This window comes from Cibotium barometz, chromosome 24, assembly GCF_041138505.1.
Source record: "Cibotium barometz isolate CiBa-2024 chromosome 24, ASM4113850v1, whole genome shotgun sequence".
Classification (NCBI taxonomy): Eukaryota; Viridiplantae; Streptophyta; class Polypodiopsida; order Cyatheales; family Cibotiaceae; genus Cibotium; species Cibotium barometz.
This window is the reverse complement of record NC_141069.1, coordinates 21,210,763-21,230,990: the sequence shown is the minus strand read 5'-3', so window position 1 is coordinate 21,230,990 and position 20,228 is coordinate 21,210,763. Positions and strand designations below refer to the sequence as shown.

Below are 20,228 nucleotides of genomic sequence, written 5' to 3'. Positions count from 1 at the left end.
ATCTATCCTTGGCTTTTTCCTAATGGTTTCCAATAGACATTCAACACCTAAGGGCATCCTTAGAGGTTGAATACAATGTTCAACATTTAAGGGCATTTTGCACAATCTTTTGCCTTAAGGTTTCCCATAGATATTTAGTACAATATTCAACATCTAAGAGCTACATTTTGCATTATCTTTTGCCTAATGGTTTCCAATAGATAAGTAATCACATGCATTTTAAAAGTTATTATTGACATGTTGGAAAAGACGGACAAATCATAGCAAAAGTTTTGAAAACAAAAGACAAAGTTGTTGATACATAATGAAAACTTTTTACTTCACATATGAGTGAATTCATGGGTGCGTGGTTGTGTGATTGATTGTGTATGTCAACGGTTCTTATTTGCATGCTTGAGTGTGCATAGGGACGAAAAACTCCAAACTCAAGGTTAGATATCATATTTTTTCCTTTTGTAAAAAGTTATGGTCAAGCTACAAAAGTAAGCTTCTAGGAAAGTGATCTTGATGGAGATGTCTTTAAGTGAGGCAACACATAGAAAGAGACTACAAAGCACAATAAGTTAAGCAATAAAGGATTTGATTGCAACTTTAAGCTCTTGAAAAGAGTTGAATAACTTGTTTTGGAAATATTTTGACAATAAGTTAGGCAATAAAGGAGTTGATTGCAACTTTAAGCTCTTGAAAAGAGTTGAATAACTTGTTTTGGAAATATTTTGACCATGTGTTATTTTGTACAAAGCACAACAAGTGAGGCAATAAAGGAGTTGATTGCAACTTTAAGCTCTTGAAAATAGTTGAATAACTTGTTTTGGAAATATTTTGTCCCTTTGCTATTTTGTTGAAATGTGTTTTGACACTGCATCATAAAGAAGACTTGATTTGGGTTTTAGGAAAATGTTTGAGTGACAATTAACCAATGGGCATTCATTAGAAAACATTGAAAAGCTCCTTGTTCACATAATAAAAAAGCTTCGAGAAGGAACTTTGTTCACATGCATTTGTGTGTGTGTGTGCGCGCGCGGGCGTGCATGTGTGATATTGTTGCAAGCCATCCCATGCATTTTTTTGTGTGTGTGTGTGTGTGTGTGTGTGTGTGTGTGTGTGTGTGTGTGATATTGTTGTTGCAAGAAGCTTGAGAAGCTACTTAGTCCAAGTGCATTTGTGTGTGTGTGAGTGCATGTGTGATATTGTTGCAAGCCAGCCCATGCATTTTAGTGTGTGTGTGTGTGTGTGTGAGAGAGAGAGAGAGAGAGAGAGAGATACTGTGCAAGCCAGCCCATACATTTTTAAGCTTGCAAGTTGGCTTGATGTTGATGAAGGGAAGGGCCAAAAATGGACAATGCAACTACCATAGAGTTGCATGTGGAGGAGGCTAGAATTGAGGGAGGGGGTTGGGTATATTGTGGTCAAGCTTTAAAAAAAAGAAGAAGAACGTAAGACGTACTAAAAGCAAAGAGATAGGAAACATGTGTAATGTGTAGGTATCAAGAGGAGACTTGTGTAGGGGACATGTGTCTGCTCAAGGCCCAAGGGGGAGGACTTGCCTCTCCTTTTTAACCTCCTCAAATGGTGCTCTCTTGCTACTCCCTTACCATCTTCTCTCCTTGATTGTGGTGGACTGTGGAGTCTTCCCTGTTCATCTTCTCATGTCTCCATCTTCTCATTGCTAGCCTCAAAGCTGTGCTCTGCATTCTCAGAATCTGTATACTTCTCACAACAATCAATATCTGCAATCGATCATGGTGGCAATGTGGCCTCTCTCCATTGTGGCATCCTTGGTTTTTGTTATTGGTTTCTCTTGGCAATGCTTCCCTGTGCAGGGGGATTGCCCCTTCCCTGCCATCTTCAACTTTGGGGACTCCAACTCTGATACTGGTGGGCTTGTGGCTGCTTTCCCTTCCCAAGCTCGCCCCAATGGGGAGACCACCTTCAACGAGCCTGCTGGCCGTTTCAGTGATGGGAGACTAGTCATGGATTTCATTGGTAAGCATTACCATCTCATTAATCACTGTACTATCACTACCATCTCATTAATCTCTACTAATCACTGTATTATCACTCACCTTCTATATTCCATTATAATTTCTTATGATCTCTGTTAGTCTCATTAATCTCTACTAATCACTGTATCATCACTCACCTTCTATATTCCTTTATAATTTCTTATGATCTCTGTTTAGTCACTACTTAACCCCTTTCGTTATCTCATTTGCATACATTAGTTCTGTGTTTTAGCATATGATTGATTAACTCTTCAATCATTCATTTCATGGTTATGATTTGATTCGTTTAATCATGCCATTGGTTGTCATATGATCACTAAAATTGAAACATGAAAGCAGTTGGATTAGATGCAGTTAATCTAATTGGGCCTATGATTTTAATTATTATTATTGTGTTGGTGATGTGCAGCTCAGAGCCTAGGGTTTCCATATCTAAACCCTTACTTGCAAGCAATAGGGTCCAACTTTACAAGCGGTGCCAACTTTGCCAGTGCTGGGGCCTCTGTACTGCAGCCCACCAACCAAGTCAGGCCCAATGGTTGGCTCAGCCCTTTCTTCTTGCAAATCCAGCTCAACCAATTTAATCAGCTCAAATACAAGGCCCTTGAATTGTTCTCCAAAGGTTCTCTTCCTATTCATGTTCTTATCAAACAATCTGCTTCCTTCCCCTCAAATTGCATCATTTAGTGATATTTCTGACCGAGTTGCACTAACCTAGTGATAATCCCAATCAAATTGCGATAATCTCGTGATAATCCCAATCAAATAAGTGAAAATTGCAGTCAAAGTACGCCACTGTGGCATTAATCGAGTGAAAATGCCGACCATAATGCAATAATTTATTGATATTTTCAATCACATTGCAATAAGCTTGCGATGATTATGATCAAATGCTTAATCTTGCTGTTGCGATGATTGTTAATCAAATGCTTAATCTTGCTGTTGCGATGATTATAATCAAATGCTTAATCTTGCCGTCAATCTTGGGAAGTTTTGCCTAAAGCGATATTAGTGTCTAACGTGATTTTTGTTTTTTTTTTGTTTTAAGTTTGTGGGCATAATTTAAAATGACAAATCGACTAAATAATGTGCACACTTTTGTAGCCAAAAAATTATGATTGCAGGTACCAAACATACAATTAATTAAATGTACCCACTCGATATTAAATGTGATATTACCTACCCACATAAATAATAATTATTGCGATTGCAATTACAATTACAAATCTCTATAGTATTTATATCCTAATTAGCTTGACTCACTTGGTTTGTGAATTTTTACTATCCCTAATGTTTACAAAGCAAGCAGTTATTCCCACTAATTTGCCTTATATTTGAGATTTATCTACTTTGCTTTACTGCAGAGATATGGTACATTCTTTCTAATTCGCACTTAATTCTCACATGCTCATACTATTTTTACAATTGAGCTCTTCCCATCACTCTCTGCAAAAGCATTTTCATGCCCACCTGCTTTGATATTTCGTTTAATCAGTGCACTTATCATCATCCCTAATCTGCCTGCATAAATACTGAAATTAAGGTGTTTAAATGGCTTTTTGTAGGCTGGTTTAAGGATGTTTTGCCGCTACCTTCTACCTTTGATACTGCACTGTACACCATTGACATGGGCCAGAATGATTTAACTGCGCAACTGTCTAATGGGACTCCATTAAACCAAGTTTCTGCAGTCTTCCCTCAAGTCGTCGATGCAATCGGCAACACTATAGAGGTACCATTGACATCCATAATCCACTAATTGCTGTGCAAGAAGAGTTGTGTACTGGTTTTGATCCATGCTTTTAATTAATTCGAACTGTGAGTAATGTAATCTTTGACAATGTATTCATCCTGATGATCAGCATAATCATATGAAACATGCCCTCAATACGTATTACCGTTGGCAAAAATCGCATGAAATCTCTTAATTCTTATGAGTAAAATCAGCAAAGTAGCATGGAAGAAGGCTTAATACTCATTATAACCAGGGTAATTAGGGTGATTAGGGATCGGTTGAATGATTTGGATTGAATGGAAGTAGCATGGAAGGCTTTAATACTCATTATAAGCAGGGTAATTAATGATGGACAGGGTAATTAGGGATGGGTTGAATGATTTGGATGGAATGGAAGTAGCATGGAAGGCTTTAATACTCATTATAAGCAGGGTGATTAGTGATGGGTTGAATGATTTGGATAGCATGTGTGGCTCTAAACATGAGATTTCTACCATGTGTGTTGGTGAAAGCAGAGCTTGTATACAAGTGGTGCAAGGTTTTTCATGATAACAAATCTGGGTCCAATGGGATGCTATCCAGCAATTCTGGCCATCAATCCACACAATGCAAGTGATTTGGATGCGAGCGGGTGCCTGGTTTCATTCAACCAAGTGGTGGCCAATTTCAATGATTTGCTCAGAAACAAGTCTTTCCTCTTACAAACACAGTTATATGGGGCCTCAGTCATCTATGTGGACTCCAATGCAATCAAGTACCAACTGTTTGCCAATGGACAAGCTAATGGTATGCATCCCACACCACTCCCCCCCCCTAATTATGATTCCTTTCAAAGTGATTAATCCTCTTCTCATCTCCCCCTAAAAAATCAATAATTTTTTTTTTAGGGTCTAATGATTCAACTAGCTAATGGCAAGATTCCCACCTTTCTTCCCTTTTCTCCCAAGGATTGGGTTTTAATTTTTATTTTGGATTAAAATGATTGTCTGATTTCCATTTTTTGCATATCCTAAACTTTAGAAGTACAGGGGGAAGAGACCCAATAATAATACTAAAACTGAATGATGTGTCTGATTTCCATTTAGATGAGACCAGTAATTTTGCACATCCCAAACTTTAGAAGTACAAGCATTGACCCAATAATAATACTCATCATCTCTCCTCCTCCACACCCCTTTCTGGCTCTACTCTCCACAGTTCTTGCCCGAGGGCACTCCCCAAAGCTTTCCGACAGCACGCACCCACCCTCCATTCTTGTGGTGACAAGGAGGTGAATGCATGGCAGCCTACCTTGCCATCCATCAATGGCTAACTAAACATGCCAACCATTGAGGAAGCCTATGATGTGGCTGAGGTTGATGTAGAAGGTGAGGATTGGTTTGAATCAATGGAAGAGGCGCGATTGACATGGCAGGTCTCAATGACCCCAATCCCACATATGGGATATCAACACACACTTTTTTTCTTTTTCTTTTTTTTGGTAAATCCATGAACAGTATATGGATATCAACACACACACACACACACACACAGTACATAGATATCAACACACACACACACACACACACACACACACACAAATATTGAAGTAGCAAGTTTTTTATTAGTATAAAAGTTAAGGTGGAATTAGATAGAACAACACACACACACACACACCCTACATGCCACCGCCGCATGCAGGACCCATGACCTCGGGACTCTCGAGAACCACCGAAACTACTCGACTAACTCGCGGGTCGACAAAGGAGAGCGAGGTTTTGAAGAATTAGGTAGTGATTTTTTTGGGAACAAATATATGGTTTTGAATGAAAATGTGGTGTTGTGTATGTATTTTCATGGCTGCTGACAGGGTTCACATACACAACCACAGCATGTTGTGGGCCAAACCAAGGCCAGTACAATTATGACTCCACAGTCACGTGCTCCAACAGCAAGGTTGAGAATGGGCAAATTATAACAGGATCCTCGTGCACAGACCCCTCCTCCCATGTAAGTTGGGATGGGGTCCATTTCACGGAGAGCGCCAATCGCTTTGTGGCCACCCACATCCTCTCTGGCAATTTCTTCCAACCCTCCTTCCCCATCACCCAAATGTGCCAACTCTCACCCTTTTGAACCCACAAAACCTCAGCTTTATTGAGCCCCTCCCATGTCTCAAAGCTTTATTGAGCCCCTCTCCCATATGTCTCACAGCTCTCATGGGATGTTTTATGCCTCACCTCATGCAAGAAAACCACATTCTTATAGCAATATTGGTCAATTATAATAGGATTCCACATTCATTATTCTTGGTCATCATTTTTGCTCTAGCAACAAGCAAGCACATGTATTATTATGAGTTAAGAAATGCGAATGTGAACGTATCTACATCGAACGTAATTTATCAGACTTGAAGTTATCTTTGATACATGAAATTAGGTCTCTCTCTCTCTCTCTCTCTCTCTTTCGTAATAGAGGATATATTACCGAAAATTACTTTACAAATGACCACATGGTTGCTAGGTGATGGTCTCTCTCTCTCTCTCTCTCTCTCTCTCTCTCTCTCTCTCCCATGAGAGAGAGAGATGGTCTCTCTCGCTCTCTCTCCCACATGGTTGCTAGGTGATGGTCTCTCTCTCTCTCTCTCTCTCTCTCTCTCTCCCATGAGAGCTGTGACACAAAACCTCAGCTTTATTGAACCCTCCCATGTAAAGCTTTATTGAGCCCCTCTCCCATATGTCTCACAGCTCTCATGGGATGTTTTATGCCTCATCTTTCTCACCTCATGCAAGAAAACCACATTCTTATAGCAATATTGGTCAATTATAATAGGATTCCACATTCATTATTCTTGAATCTATTTTGAGTGTTTTTACTGCTTCCTAATAAACGGTCATCATTTTTGCTCTAGTAGCAACAAGCAAGCACATGTATTATTATGAGTTAAGAAATGCGAATGTGAGGTATCTACATCGAACGTAATTTATCAGACTTGAAGTTATCTTTGATACATGAAATTAGGTCTCTCTCTCTCTCTCTCTCTCTCTCTCTCTCTCTCTCTCTCGCGTAATAGAGGATATATTACCGAAAATTACTTTACAAATGACCACATGGTTGCTAGGTGATAGTCTCTCTCTCTCTCTCTCTCTCTACCAATATATTACTTTACAAATGACCACATGGCTGCTAGGTGATAGTCTCTCTCTTCTCTCTCTCTCTCTCTCTCTCTCTCTCAATGCATGTTCGACCAATGAATGTTTGATGGCATATCCTCAATAACCAATGGTTTTGTTTTGTTTAGACACTCCTTGTTTTTGATAAGGCATGGCTTGATTCTTCAAGGTTCCAACAAGATCACGGTCTTCGTCCTTTAAATCCACCTCTTGCAAATGTGGTGCAACATACATTTGTTTAGTTAAAAAGGAATCTTACTCTAATGCTTTTGATGCTTGTGCTAATGGGAAATGGCTTCCTAATTGTTTGTGAACAAATTACCTTCTCTACCAGTGGAAAACCACATCACATCTTTGTACCAAGTTCTTTATCTTATGATTGTAGGGCTAGTAACCCTTTTTAACACCACACTAAAAGTCAAGACGATGCATATTCACTTCTTTGGTTTCCACTTGAGTATGCCTATGAGACAAATACACAATACAGTCAATGTTATAACATTATGGTTTGAGAATACACATAGCACTCTTACCATGTCACAATCATCCCGAGTTCACCTCCGTCTCATTCTTGTCCTCTCTGGGTTCTACCACAAGGCTCCTAGAGGGCTTCAATCTTGTTCATAATCTGGCGTTCCTTGTCTAAGGACGATTGGCCTTAACCTCATTCTCATGTTGAGTCTCATCGTACACATGTATATCAATCATTCATTCCAAAACAAAGCAATCACAAATTATACATATCATCTTACACTCATCTCTAGTCCATAATCTTTTACGAAAAGCATATTCAAATTAATAAACTCAACTTCAAGTATAAAAACAAGCTTTTAATTCAAATAGTCCTTAACTTCTCTTATTCTTTTAATTCTTTCAACTTATACGAGAATCTTTATTTTTAACACAATCAACTATCACATTCTAACCAACGATATTCAAAATAGTCCTTAACTTCTCTTATTCTTTTAATTCTTTCAACTTATACGAGAATCTTTATTTTTAACACAATCAACTATCACATTCTAACCAACGATATTCAAATAGTCCTTAACTTCTCTTATTCTTTTAATTCTTTCAACTTATACGAGAATCTTTATTTTTAACACAATCAACTATCACATTCTAACCAGCGATATCATCTCTAGTCACTATAGCTAAGTCATAACTATGCTTTCGCATTAGTCCATCCGGTCTATATAAACAAGATAGTCAATCTTGATAGCAATTTCTAAGGCAAAGCTTGACAACTGGTCTCTTGGGGAGAATAATATCTTGCAATCTATTTAGAATTAGAGAAAAGTCAAAACTACAAAGCTTTAGAAATTATAATGCTCTATAAAACATATCGTTGTATGGTTCTCTAAAAATGAGTTATAAGGTCTTTTTTTCAGAGAGTGTTTAAAATGGCTAAAGTTGTGTTTTCAGCATAAAAATGTAAAAAACAGCCAAGTGTCCCAGTTTGCACTCGAATAACTTTTAGAAAAAGGGATTTGGCTTTCTAGAGTCCCATATACTCTTATAGAGTTTCTTGTCATCTAAAACTTTTGTGTTTATATCAAAATCTGATTCTAAACACACGCAAAAGATAAACAAAATAGCCCCTCGTAAGGTTATACCTAAAATCTAGTAAAACTAGTCACATATTCTATCTTCTAATTCTTTACCACCAAAAATGTTTATCCTATGAGTCGCATAGAGCAAGGCGATCATGTATAATTAAGAAAGTCAAGAATTACTCATCGTTAAGCGTACCATACATCGACTTAGATTCTCTCATATCACGTTTATCATTAGTTATCGATTTATTTATTTAATCTCAAAAGAATTTAAAGCAAAATAATAAAACGAGCATTTGTGTACTTCCCCGGTATATTTGATGATGTCTTGAGTGATTGGAATCCATGTCTACTCTCTAGCTATCGAAGTGTTGTTTTCAGATTTCGCCAGCCGTCTCTTGGATCTACTGTCAAGGCTACAACTTGCAACATGTATAACTTTGCACTTAGTTTTATCAGAAACTAGTCGTGTGGGTATCTAAAATTACCAGAACATGCATGGTCTACAACCCATGGGCAGAATTGCCAAATTCAAAAGTCGATTCTAAAAATAAGTTACGTTTTACTTTTTGTTGAATTTTGATTTGCACGTTTATATACATACTTAAAGGCTATCTTTGAGCATATTAATTAATAGAAAAGTCAAACTTGAATTTAACACTGCTGAAAACTTGTTGAAATTTACTACTGAAATTTGTAGCATCCAAAATTTAAGATTGTCTTTAATCATAACTTGGTTAAACTCAGAGGTATGTTACATTCTCTCTTCATTAAGAAATTGCCGTCCTCGACGATAAAAGCATCTTATCCTCAACAATCATTAGACCTTGAGAAATAGTTTTTTTTTAATTCAACAATTATACTTGATACAGTAACTTGAGAAGTCGTATGCCTTTGATTTCAAGAAAACTATAAATATCCATGTGTCTATCTTGAGATTTCTTCAAGTAGCCTTGGAACGAACAACTTGACGACTTACTTATCTAAGATCTTAACTTGATATAATAAGCCCTCAACTTGATTCTTGATTTCTTACCTATCTCTTGGATAAAATCAACATACTCGGTATTCACTACTGCATCTATTAGACTCTCCATATCTCTGATAGATCTTATCTTAATTTCTTATGTATCTCTTTAGCATACTTGGTATTCACTGCATTTATTAGACTCTCAATATCTCCGATAGATATTATCTTAGATAAATGATTTTAGGTTTTAAGCTAGTCAAGAGTTTAGTAGGCCTCCTAAACTCTAGAGTAAGAGTATACTAATCTTAATTCCATGAAATTTATCTCCCAATAAGAAACTAGATAGATCTTGAGCCATTACACAAATTAACTTGATCTTGTAAATCAGTCACTATCCATGTCATAAATAAGCCTTCTTGGAATCACAACTTAATAAACCATAATAAATCTGATGAAAAATATTATAGTCACATTATCTAACTTCAAAGTAACTAATCAATTTGTAAATTCTTATTTTCACTTTGCTTGCAGTAGTCGAATTTCTTCCTCAAGAGAGCGATCCTCTATTCTTTCTTCAATTAAGGAGCTTACAAAGTGAAACACTTTTAACCTTTACAACAAATGTGGTTACATAATCTTTTTGTTAATGGACTTACAACCTCCACAATAGATATAGCTTTTTCAACCTACACTCATTTACTTCACGATGATAATTTACTATTTAATAAGAAAATAGTTGTTTTGGCTCACCCTAACCCTCCTTGAAACACATCCAGAGACTACCTGGTGAACTGCAACTGTTGTGAGGATCTTTCCAATGGCCGAGCTCATAACCCTTGAGGTCTCCAAGCTCTACAACTCCTTGAGAAGCAATTCCATCGCGTCTCCCTGCAAGCGTTGTCACACCACCGCGTTGCACTTCATGTACCCGTCCCTCCTCTAACCTCCATCACTCACACACACTCACTAGCATGCATTAGAGAGAGAGATTAGCAAGAGCAATACTCTATTGCACAATGGGAGAGTCTGTTTGTATTATGAGAGATATTCACTTATATACACGGCCATAAGTGTTCACACTCACTTAAACTATGGCCGACCGGGCACTTTAGGCCCATAAGAGGCCTAATACTATAACAATGACTACTCTCATAATATATCCATGAATTACATCACTTAGGACTTCATCCTAACTCACTACCACATGCTCTTGAAGCGGGAATCGCCATAAGTATTCCGTCACACCATTATGGGTGCCCGTCCAAGTTGTAGCTTTGGACACCATTTCTTCATATCTTGAATGTATGACCTTTTGGTATATCTACCCCTCGACTCCTTGATAAAATAATGGTAGTAGCTCTTGTTAACCCTAAGAATGGGTTAGCATTCCCTCCTTCTTCCTAATGCCGATCATGTCTTCATGATCGCGTTTAAAGACCGTTGTGTGGGGAGAATTGGCAAGCTTTGTTGATGGTTTAGATATTGAGTGACATTTAATGGTTTTTGTTCTTCCGAAAGGAATAAGAAAGGTTAGTTAGTAAATGAAAAGATTAGAGATTAGCATAAATTCCTAATGGGATGGGGGGATTTTTTTAAAAAAAATTATGAATGTTCTACCAATGCATGTTCTACCAATGAATGTTTGATGGCATATCCTCAATAACCAATGGTTTTGTTTTGTTTAGACACTCCTTGTTTTTGATAAGTCATGGCTTGATTCTTCAAGGTTCCAACAAGATCACGGTCTTCGTCCTTTAAATCCACCTCTTGCAAATGTGGTGCAAGATACCTTTGTTTAGTTAAAAAGGAATCTTACTCTAATGCTTTTGATGCTTGTGCTAATGGGAAATGGCTTCCTAATTGTTTGTGAACAAATTACCTTCTCTACCAGTGGAAAACCACATCACATGTTTGTACCAAGTTCTTTATCTTATGATTGTAGGGCTAGTAACCCTTTTTAACACGACACTAAAAGTCAAGACGATGCATATTCATTTCTTTGGTTTCCACTTGAGTATGCCTATGAGACAAATCCACAATATAGTCAATGTTATAACATTATGGTTTGAGAATACACATAGCACTCTTACCACCTTGATTTAAAAGGAATTTGGGAGACCTTTGTTTGAGCATATTCATAAAATTGTCCTTTTCTTTCATTCTTTTGCCTTATTCTATGATTAATTGTCACTTTGATTCTACATCTTTGTAAATGACTATGAAATTATATAACGTAAACCTCAAAAATATATGTTGTGAACTCCTTTATCTTTGTGTGTGCAAGTCTTCATGGATTAGTCATTATTTCAGCTTCTAAAAAGCTTAAATCACATCCTTAAACCATTACTCACCCACATGAAGTAAGAAGAATTACCCTTAGTGGTATGAATGGGCCCATAGGGAAATTTTACTTTAAATTGGCTTATGGTGGAAGGACTTATTGATGGTGCTTGCATGCCATGTGACTATTAATATCTCACATCTAAAAAAGTCAACGGTGTTCCATTATCCTACTTTTCCTCATCTATAATTGACTAAAAAGATAAAGTGCCATAATCTACTATGCCTCAACTTGTTATTGCCCATATCATGATATCAACAAAGATTGTACATGATTTTTTTTACAACACCCACAAAATTTTTTTATTTTCCACATTTAAAAACCTATAACCTTACAATACAATGAATGTCCAATACACATGAAAACAAACATGAAACACTAAACCCATGAAAGAAGAAAGAAAGTTTAAGTCTAAAATTCGTATATTGCAAGTCATATTGATTAGTGAATAATGGTGAGTGTCTCCTTCTCATAATGACCCCCAAGACCCTCTCCTAGCATAGCCTCCATTGAAACTCGAACTATCATTGTCCTACTTTGAAATTAGAACTGTCTTTGTAGAAGACACTATCTTGTTGTCTTCTCATCGCCAAAGAAGTAGCAAGTTTACTAATCACTCCCTAGCTATGAGAAATCAGAAGGAGCTATATTTACACACAAGGAATTACTTGAGGTGGACCTCTTATCAATATTACATGCCTAATCAACACCTAAGTATGCAAATATTTTTAGAGAGGAGAATTACTAACATAAACCAATTTCAATTGTTCCTTTAAGATAAAAGAGATATATTTTAAATAACAACTAATGAGATTTTTGCATAGGTTTATGCATGAATTGACATAGATTGAAAACAACACTCGAAGAGAAAGACGAATATGGTCTTTTAATTGTTGGGTTTTGTAACGGTCCCAAATTCTAACCATATCTTATTCATACAACTTAATCTAAGAAAACGTTAAAACTCACTTAATCGTGCCATTTCTAAATAGCAATACAATCAAATCAACCCTCTCAAATAGCAAAACAAGAATGCATGCCATATCCAAGATTCTTATCACATAAGCAAAGAATCATAGAATCTCGAACAAACATTCATATAATATAAATCTCTATCAATTAAAGCATAGCATCTCAATCAATCTCCATGTATGTGTCCATCTCAAAGGTTCTATCATCATCACCATGCTCGACAACATAGTTTGTCATAATGACCAATAGAAAATCCAGCCAATCTAGGGCTTTCTCTGACGCCCATCCACCCAACCTCCACACTGAACGTCACAATCATCCCGAGTTCACCTCCGTCTCATTCTTGTCCTCTCTGGGTTCTACCACAAGGCTCCTAGAGGGCTTCAATCTTGTTCATAATCTGGCGTTCCCTGACTAAGGACGGTTGGCCTTAACCTCATTCTCATGTTGAGTCTCATCATACACATGTATATCAATCATTCATTCCAAAACAAAGCAATCACAAATCATACATATCATCTTACACTCATCTCTAGTCAATCTTTTACGAAAAGCATATTCAAATTAATAAAACTCAACTTCAAGTATAAAAACAAGCTTTTAATTCAAATAGTCCTTAACTTCTCTTATTCTTTTAATTCTTTCAACTTATACGAGAATCTTTATTTTTAACACAATCAACTATCACATTCTAACCAGCGATATTCAAATAGTCCTTAACTTCTCTTATTCTTTTAATTCTTTCAACTTATATGAGAATCTTTATTTTTAACACAATCAACTATCACATTCTAACCAGCGATATCATCTCTAGTCACTATAGCTAAGTCATAACTATGCTTTCGCATTAGTCCATCTGGTCTATATAAACAAGATAGGCAATCTTGATAGCAATTTCTAAGGCAAAGCTTGACAACTGGTCTCTTGGGGAGAATAATATCTTGCAATCTATTTGGAATTAGAGAAAAATCAAAACTACAAAGCTTTAGAAATTATAATGCTCTATAAAACATATCGTTGTATGGTTCTCTAAAAATGAGTTATAAGGTCTTTTTGAGAGTGTTTAAAATGGCTAAAGTTGTGTTTTCAGCATAAAACTGTAAAAAACAGCCAAGTGTCCCAGTTTGCACTCGAATAACTTTTAGAAAAAGGGATTTGGCTTTCTAGAGTCTCATATACTCTTATAGAGTTTCCTGTCATCTAAAACTTTTGTGTTTACATCAAAATCTGATTCTAAACACACGCAAAAGATAAACAAAATAGCCCCTCGTAAGGTTATACCTAAAATCTAGTAAAAGTAGTCAAATATTCTATCTTCTAATTCTTTACCACCAAAAATGATTATTCTATGAGTCACATAGAGCAAGGCGATCATGTATAATTAAGAAAGTCAAGAATTACTCATCGTTAAGCCTTCCATATCTCTCATATCACATTTATCATTAGTTATCGATTTATTTATTTAATCTCAAAAGAATTTAAAGCAAAATAATAAACCGAGCATTTGTGTACTTCCCCGGTATATTTGATGATGTCTTGAGTGATTGGGATCCATGTCTACTCTCTAGCTATCGAAGTGTTGTTTTCAGATTTCGCCAGCCTCTTAGATCTACTATCAAGGCTCTAACTTTGCACTTAGTTTTATCAGAAACTAGTCGTGTGGGTATCTTAAATTACTAGAACATGCATGGTCTACAACCCATGGGCGGAATTGTCAAATTCAAAAGTCGATTCTAAAAATAAGTTGCGTTTTACTTTTTGTCGAATTTTGATTTGCACGTTCATATACATACTTAAAGGCTATCTTTGAGCATATTAATTAATAGAAAACTTAAACTTGAATTTTCACTTAAATTTAACACTGCTGAAAACTTGTTGAAATTTACTATTGAAATTTGTAGCATCCAAAATTCAAGATTGTCTTTAATCATAACTTGGTTAAACTCAGAGGTATGTTACATTCTCTCTTCGTTAAGAAATTACCGTCCTCGACGATAAAAGCATCTTATCCTCAACAATCATTAGACCTTGAGAAATAGTTTTTTTTAATTCAACTATTATACTTGATACAATAACTTGAGAAGTCATATGCCTTTGACTTTCAAGAAAACTATAAATATCCATGTGTCTTTATCTTGAGATTTCTTCAAGTAGCCTTGGAACGAACAACTTGACAACTTACTTATCTAAGATCTTAACTTGATATAATAAGCCCTTAACTTGATTCTTGATTTCTTACCTATGTCTTGGATAAAATGAACATACTCGGTATTCACTACTAGACTCTCCATATCCCTGATAGATCGTATCTTAATTTCTTATGTATCTCTTGGATAAAATTAACATACTTGGTATTCACTGCATTTATTAGACTCTCAATATCTCCGATAGATATTATCTTAGATAAATGATTTTATGTGTTAAGCTGGTCAAGAGTTTAGTAGACCTCCTAAACTCTAGAGTAAGAGTATACTAATCTTAATTCCATGAAATTTATCTCCCAATAAGAAACTAGATAGATCTTGAGCCATTACACAAATTAACTTGATCTTGTAAATCAGTCATCACTATCCATGTCATAAATAAGCCTTCTTGGAAGAATCACAACTTAATAAACCATAATAAATCTAATGAAAAATATTATAGTCACATTATCTTAAACTTCAAAGTAATTAATCAATTTATAAATTCTTATTTTCACTTTGCTTGCAGCTTTAGACTAGTCGAATTTCTTCCTCAAGAGAGCGGTCCTCTATTCTTTCTTCAATTAAGGAGCTTACAAAGCGAAACACTTTTAAACTTTACAACAAATGTGGTTACATAATCTTTTTGTTAATGGACTTACAACCTCCACAATAGATATAGCTTTTTCAACCTACACTCATTTACTTCACGAGCGATGATAATTTACTATTTAATAAGAAAATAGTTGTTTTGGCTCACCCTAACCCTCCTTGAAACACATCCAACAAGAGACTACCTAGTGAACTGCAGTTGTGAGGATCTTTCCAATGGCCGAGCTCCCTGCAAGCGTTGTCACACCGCCGCGTTGCACTACATGTACCCGTCCCTCCTCTAACCTCCATCACTCACACACACTCACTAGCATGCATTAGAGAGAGGGAGAGATTAGCAAGAGCAATACTCTATTGCACAATGGGAGAGTCTGTTTGTATTATGAGAGATATTCACTTATATACACGGCCATAAGTGTTCACACTCACTTAAACTATGGCCGACCGGGCACTTTAGGCCCATAAGAGGCCTAATACTATAACAATGACTACTCTCATAATAAATATATCCATGAATTACATCACTTAGGGCTTCATTCTAACTCACTACCACATGCTCTTCAAGCGGGAATCGCCATAAGTATTCCGTCACACCATTATGGGTGCCCGTCCAAGTTGTAGCTTTGGACACCATTTCTTCATATCTTGAACGTATGACCTTTTGGTGTATCTACCTCGACTCCTTGATAAAATAATGGTAGTAGCTCTTGTTAACCCTAAGAATGGGTTAGCATTCCCTCCTTCCTGATGTCGATCGTGTCCTCATGATCGCGTTTGTAGACCGTTGTGTGGGGAGAATTGGCAAGCTTTGTTGATGGTTTAGATGTTGAGTGACATTTAATGGTTTTTGTTCTTCCGGAAGGAATAAGAAAGGTTAGTTAGTAAATGAAAAGATTAGAGGTTAGCATAAATTCCTAATGGGATGGGGGGATTTTTTTTTTTAAAATATGAATGATTATATTTTTTATATTTTTGTGAGCCCCCTTTTTTGATAACTTTTATTTTTTTGCAATCATAATCAGAGTTACATGGGATTTGTGTTAGTTGGGAAACTAAGAGATGTTAATAATAGGGGGAAGAGAAGGAAGGATCCGAAGGAACGTAGACAAAATCATCAAAACGAGATTGTGATTCTCAGTTCCTCATTTGATTCATTGAAGCGACATTCTTCATGTGAATAAATTGGCCTTCGAAGAGGTCTCTTCTTTTGTCAATATTCTTGCCAATTGTTGTTGAGTAGGACCTGTTCCTGCATGCTTCTTCCCATGTGCTTTTTATGTTTTTATGTATATTTAAGTGCTCTTATAAAGAATCAGATATACATGAAGTGGCAAGAATTGAGTCATATAGACTCTTATTGAGCCACTCTTGTTAAAGTAGCCACTTTTTGGCGAGGCTTAAAAGAATTACGACATCTTGCGAGGCTTAGATAGATATCTTCACAAAAGATTAGATATCTATGTGTTGTGAAGATTATAGCTTCGTTTGGAGAGGTTTGGCAATTTGAAGAAAAATTACAGGTGATGGGTTGTACCATTGACCATGATTTCACCCACCATGGCCCCCCCATCCAGAGATGTACCTGGAAAGTTGTCGATGATGAGGCCTTGGTGCAAATATCCTCTAGTGCACATGAGTATGGATATGTACTCATGGAGAAGTTGCTACATTAACCTAGCCAAAAGAATAGTAAGCTATAATAAAGATGTAATGGCTATTGAAGATTGTTGGGAGTTGTTTCAGATATTCTACCATTTTTAGGTAGGCCATATATGTGACACTCTTGTGTTTGTTTGTTTGGTTTTTGTTTTCTCTTTTTTTTCTTTCTTTTTGGTTGGCTACCACTTTGCTAACAACACGTTCTTATGGCTACTCGCCTTTTTGAGAGAATAGGCTCTTATGTCTACCACGTAGCATTTTCACTTATGCTACACATCCAGAGGGGTGAAAAGAGCATTTTGAGTTTGCCTTTGATGCGCTCGTAAGTCTCCGTTTGCACACGTGGAAATTGATTCTTGGTTTTGTGGTTCAAGTGTTGTCGAGGCGGTAGGTACAGCTTCTGGTTGGTTACCATTGGGGTTAATTGAACACACAAGATCTTGTGTAGGTAGTACTGAATGCACAAGAGGGGTTGAGTGGTTTGCTTGGTGTTGTTTGGGCCTCTGTTCTTGTGAATCTTAGGTGAAGTTGTTGGGGTTGAAGTCGGTGGTGAGGCTGTCTTCACTTTGTTCGATTTTGGCAACCATATGATGGGATTACCATCATAGTATTCTTGTTGTTGAAGCACGTGCACAGATACCCATCTTTGATGAACATTATAAATTGGAACCATTAATCTTTTCTCCTTTTAGACTAATCAAGGGCTCTAATTAACCACTAATCACTAATTAATTCACACCAGCACATCATTGGATAGAGAAACTACAAGTAACTACTTCTCCGCCCACATTTTGATACCATTAAGATATCTTGATCTTGGCCATCTTCGTGGAGTTTTCTTTTTGGTAGACATGGAAGGTTTGGGATCCTTCTTGACGTTGGTTAGCGCTCAGGTTACGGTTTTGAGACTCATGGGCATTGTTGTCAATAAGGTTTGAGTCTCATGCGGAGTGGTTGTTGATGATGAGGCTTTTGAGCATGCAACCGTCTCCTATGGTGAGGTTGGTCAATGAAGAGGTGTTGGCTCTCGAGCTTTTCCCTTGAGTCCTTTGGTGAGGTTGGTCGATGAAGAGGCACTGGCTTTTCCCTTGAGTCCCTATTTAGAGGTAAATGGTTGCGCTTGGGGAACTTTTTCAGGAATAGCTATTGATTACGAGGTTTTGACATTGAACTCTATTTGTGAGGATGTAGTGGAAAGGGTAGATGCATTGTCTGAGTTGGTTAAGGCGTGAACTACTTAAAGTGTGAAACCTTAACGTGTGAATGTTGCCATATATATAGGCAGTGATGTGTGTGAACACACTTAGGACCGCCGGGGCACTTTTTCCCTCTTTAGGAGGTTTTTTCCCCCCGGCTTGTATATACGCCCATCCTTCTAGGGCTAACTTATCTTTGTACATTGACACAATCTAATACACTTTGTGTTGTGTGCATTCTTGCTTCTTCTTCTCCAAGCTTTGTGTGCTTTCCTGCAACCCTAATTCCAACAATTGGTATCAGAGCAGGCATCGGCTCCCAGGGCAACACCGCTAGCACCCTCCGACTCACGTTCTCCGATTGAGGTGAGTTTTCACGAGCGCTTGCAGGTCCCTATACTCTGCAAATTTGCCCATAGGGCTTTGCGTTCTCAGAATTTGCATCTGAGGTCGTTTCGGGCTCCGTTTTTGCATTTCAAGTTCTGCACAGGTGTTTTCGTCATTTTCTACAGAAAATTTGACAGTGCAGTTTTCTGTAAAACAGACATACGTACTCTATTGTGGACCGTGCTACATAGCACGAGTTGTTTTCTGTTCAGTCTTTGCTTCATTACAGGCAGCTTTTGCATCAGTTTCAGTCAGTGGGCCATGGCTGATAACAGCAATGATGTATTTCGCATGTTGTCTGCTGAAGACAAACTGGATGGAGATAGCAACTACCCACTTTGGGCATACATGATGCAGCATGTTTTGGTTGCAAAAGGAGTGTGGAACATTGTGCAGGGTATAGATGTACGTCCGGGTTCTGTGGATGTAGGATCTGTTGAGGATGTTGCAGGTTCTAGCAGCTCTACTGTTGCTGCTGTTTTACCCACTGCTGAACAAGCTCGTTGGGATGGTAAAGATGCGCAAGCTCATGCCTTGATTGCACTTTCTGTCAAACGTAACATCACCCCACATATTCGTTCAGCTAAAACAGCAAAACAGGCTTGGGATATTCTAGCTGGTTTGTATGCAGGTCGTAACGAGGCAAAAATCGCTTACCTGCGTAAAGAGCTAGAATTGAAGATTATGCAAGAAGATGATGACATGAATGTTTTTCTTGCTGAGATTAAAGATCTCAAAGAACAGTTGATTTCTGCAGGTGAGATTATTCCTGATCATTCTCTTGTGCAAACTGTTCTTGATGCTTTACCTGAGACATATCAGACTTTTGCTTCCACGTGGAGACTTCTTAATGAGGACAGACCTGATGCTGTCAAGTATGATACTTTAGTCAACAAGCTCTTGCAAGAAGCGCAGTCCAGGTAAAATAGGGCCAGGCAGCGTGCAGTTGATCAAGCATTTATTGCTGCCCAGCAACAGAGAAGAAGTGGTAAGGCAGCCCCTTCCACTGTTTCTTCTCCTATTAGTAGGTCTGCAACTTCTTCTCCTTCCACAGGTAGCAACAATAAGTCTGAGAAGGCTCTTGATAAAGGCAAGAAAAAGACCAGGTGCAACTATTGTAAGGCAAATGATCATGTCATTAAGAATTGCCCTAAGCTAAAGGCTAAAGAGGCAAAGAAGAAAGAGTCAAATGCAGCCACAATAGCGGATGCTTCTACAAATGCAGATTCTGCAAATGTTGTGCAGGATACAGAATGGGCGTTTAGCGTGTATTGCCAGTATGACCCATCTGTACATGATGCATGTTTGGCAGTTTCTGTTGATTCTCATGTTTGGTATTTTGACAGTGGTGCTACAAAGCACATTACCTCACATCGTGATATGTTCACTTCTCTTGAGGCTGTCCCTAATGGGAATACTGTCACATGTGCCAATAATGCTTCTTACCCAGTGAAGGGCA

General features: G+C 37.4%; 1 protein-coding gene across 1 annotated transcript; it reads left to right on the top strand.

The window, feature by feature from the left end:
* Positions 1 to 1,465: 1,465 nt before the first annotated feature.
* Positions 1,466 to 6,002, top strand: LOC147625017 (GDSL esterase/lipase At4g01130-like). Its single transcript, XM_086818238.1, has 5 exons — positions 1,466 to 1,986; positions 2,416 to 2,628; positions 3,572 to 3,738; positions 4,257 to 4,527; positions 5,591 to 6,002. Exons 1-5 carry the CDS (start codon positions 1,743 to 1,745, stop codon positions 5,854 to 5,856), a joined length of 1,161 nt encoding a protein of 386 aa, XP_086674364.1. The 5' UTR covers positions 1,466 to 1,742; the 3' UTR covers positions 5,857 to 6,002.
* Positions 6,003 to 20,228: the final 14,226 nt, after the last annotated feature.

What these genes read in the sequence shown, in the direction of transcription:
- LOC147625017 (XM_086818238.1), top strand. Translation starts at nt 1,743, where the DNA reads ATGGTGGCAATGTGGCCTCTCTCCATTGTGGCATCCTTGGTTTTTGTT. An exon ending in ACTAGTCATGGATTTCATTG is followed by an intron (nt 1,987 to 2,415) that starts GTAAGCATTACC and finishes GGTGATGTGCAG; the next exon opens with CTCAGAGCCTAGGGTTTCCA. An exon ending in CAATCGGCAACACTATAGAG is followed by an intron (nt 3,739 to 4,256) that starts GTACCATTGACA and finishes TGGTGAAAGCAG; the next exon opens with AGCTTGTATACAAGTGGTGC.